Source organism: Nicrophorus vespilloides, unplaced genomic scaffold (assembly GCF_001412225.1).
Source record: "Nicrophorus vespilloides isolate i.1.1-1 unplaced genomic scaffold, Nicve_v1.0, whole genome shotgun sequence".
NCBI classification, from domain to species: domain Eukaryota; kingdom Metazoa; phylum Arthropoda; class Insecta; order Coleoptera; family Silphidae; genus Nicrophorus; species Nicrophorus vespilloides.
The window spans coordinates 1,181-3,319 of record NW_017097456.1 but is presented as its reverse complement, the minus strand read 5'-3'; the positions used below and the strand labels follow the sequence as shown (position 1 = coordinate 3,319).

The window sequence follows — 2,139 nt, the reverse complement described above, 5'->3', positions numbered from 1 at the left end:
GGTCGACCTAAATATTTTATCGTGATTCCATTTGGAATCTGAACAATAAACTAATTACAGCGAAATACGTCTCTTCGTTTTATTTTGTTACATTATTACGTCCACTATTTCATATTATGCTCATTTTTGGTAAAAAAAATAAAAATTGTTTTCAGAGTTAATTTGATTATTAACTTTTCAAATTAAATTAAGCTCATTTTTTGACCCAAAAAATTAAAAAAAAAAGTTTTGAATTAGATTTTGTTTCAGGCTTATTAATTTTTCAAATCTAATTAAGCTCATGCATTTGTTATAATATTTTTTTACTTTAACCTCAATTGACATAATTTTTGTTTTAATTTCAAAATAATAAGTTAATTTGTATCTTTACTAAATTATCATCTTATTCATATATATTTTTAACTAAAAATGAGTCAATGAAGGTCGACCTAAATATTTTATCGTGATTCCATTCTGAACAATAAACCAATTACAGCGAAATTGGGCGTAACGTAAATTGGCCCTAATTATAATTCCGGATTAAGTAACGTATTTCATAAATAATTGGGACTTATTCTTTGCTGAAAAAAGTGGAAAAACGTTTGATCTTTTTCAATTTTATATATGAAATTTCGTGTAGGTTTGTAATCTAATGATTCGATAAGATTACTATTGAAAAACATAATTAATTTTGTTGTTACACCTACGAATTGCGTTTTTTTTATTTTGTCAGTTTCATAAGCGGATTCAAATTGGAATTATGCAGATGCTTGTTGCCAGAAGCATTTAAATGTACAGCAAAATGCACGAAGTGGTGACTTTTATGGATTCGAGCCGGTCATAAATCTTTCAGCAGAGCCGCATTAAGGCTGCGCCCCAGTTGTGCAACTGCTAATCCAATCCCTAGAAAACTTTTTATTATCCCTTCGTGCATTTATCTCGCATCAGTTTGGGAGAGCCGCGTCTAATACGTTAAAGATATTAAGATGTAAACTTCATTTCTTTAAGGTCTCGATCCTAGGTTTAATAAGAGTGGAATGTGTACGATACCCACCACGATGATCGTCTGGATTCCGTATGTTCCTCGGCAGAGGCGTGTAGGAATGCAGCGGGCGTTGGACGACAACATCATGGTTTTCCTCCTCCTTGGGTCGGACGATCTTCATGAACTGCCCGCGGCGATTCGCCTCCGCCCTTTCCGAATCCGTCACCCTCGTAGAATCCAGATACTTGAGACTCGGCGCATGATGCAACACGTAATACCTTCGCAAATAATCCATCATCATCATAAGAAAATCCAACTTCTTAAACGCACCTGTAGCGTTGGTAATCTTCCTCGTCGTTGTCCAAATCCGAGAGCTCGTTAGGGCATGCCTTGTTCCCCAGCAAACTGAGAAATGTGAGCGCCGGCAGATTGTGTGAGATTTTGGACATCAGCAATTCGATGTCGTTTATCTGCCTCGGGAAATATAAAATATAGATTACGCACAAAAGGGAAAATGCGAATTAAAGCCGATTGTAAATCATTTTCGGCCGAATATATCATGTACACATGCATGACACCACCAGTTTTTTCCTTTCTATAATAAAAAATGTGCGCACAAAAATGATTGCGAGGCGTTTGTTTTTTTTTATCACGTCCTCCCATTCACTCAATTATTAATTACCGAAAATTTTGTCGGACTCATCGAGCGTGCAATTTCCGGGAATCGATTCGAATTCGCGGAATGGGATGTAATTGAATTTAGTTTAAACTGTCTGTCAATGAGATCCAAATTGATCGAAACTAGATGGAACGTATTTATTGTCCTGTTATAGTCCTTTTTTTTCATTGCAATGACATCTGCCTCGTCGCAGGACAATCACTTCAGTTACAGTCCATTGAAAGCAATTTATGTTTGGGTATTCTCAAATCCATTAACACAAAGTTTACCTAAAGTTCAGTTTAACAAAATTTGATGTACATTGGGATTGCAGTATGCAATTATTCCAAACATTATATATACAAAAAAAATGATAAATTTGTATACGTTATTTGAACTGTTCAAATAAACATTGAACTTTTACACAACCATGAAATTAGAGTCAAGATAAATATAGAAAGAAATGATATAAATATACTTGTTTAGTTGTGTTTATCTATGTCATTGAATTTAATTT

General features: G+C 34.2%; 1 protein-coding gene across 1 annotated transcript; it reads right to left on the bottom strand.

Moving 5' to 3' along the window:
- Nucleotides 1-447: 447 nt before the first annotated feature.
- On the bottom strand, nt 448-1,881 carry LOC108560164 (leucine-rich repeat-containing protein C10orf11 homolog). The gene is made up of 2 exons (XM_017917610.1): nt 1,295-1,881; nt 448-1,242 (listed from the first exon to the last, which is right to left on the bottom strand). The coding sequence occupies exons 1-2, from the start codon at nt 1,411-1,413 to the stop codon at nt 975-977; spliced, it is 387 nt and encodes a 128-aa protein (XP_017773099.1). The 5' UTR covers nt 1,414-1,881; the 3' UTR covers nt 448-974.
- Nucleotides 1,882-2,139: the final 258 nt, after the last annotated feature.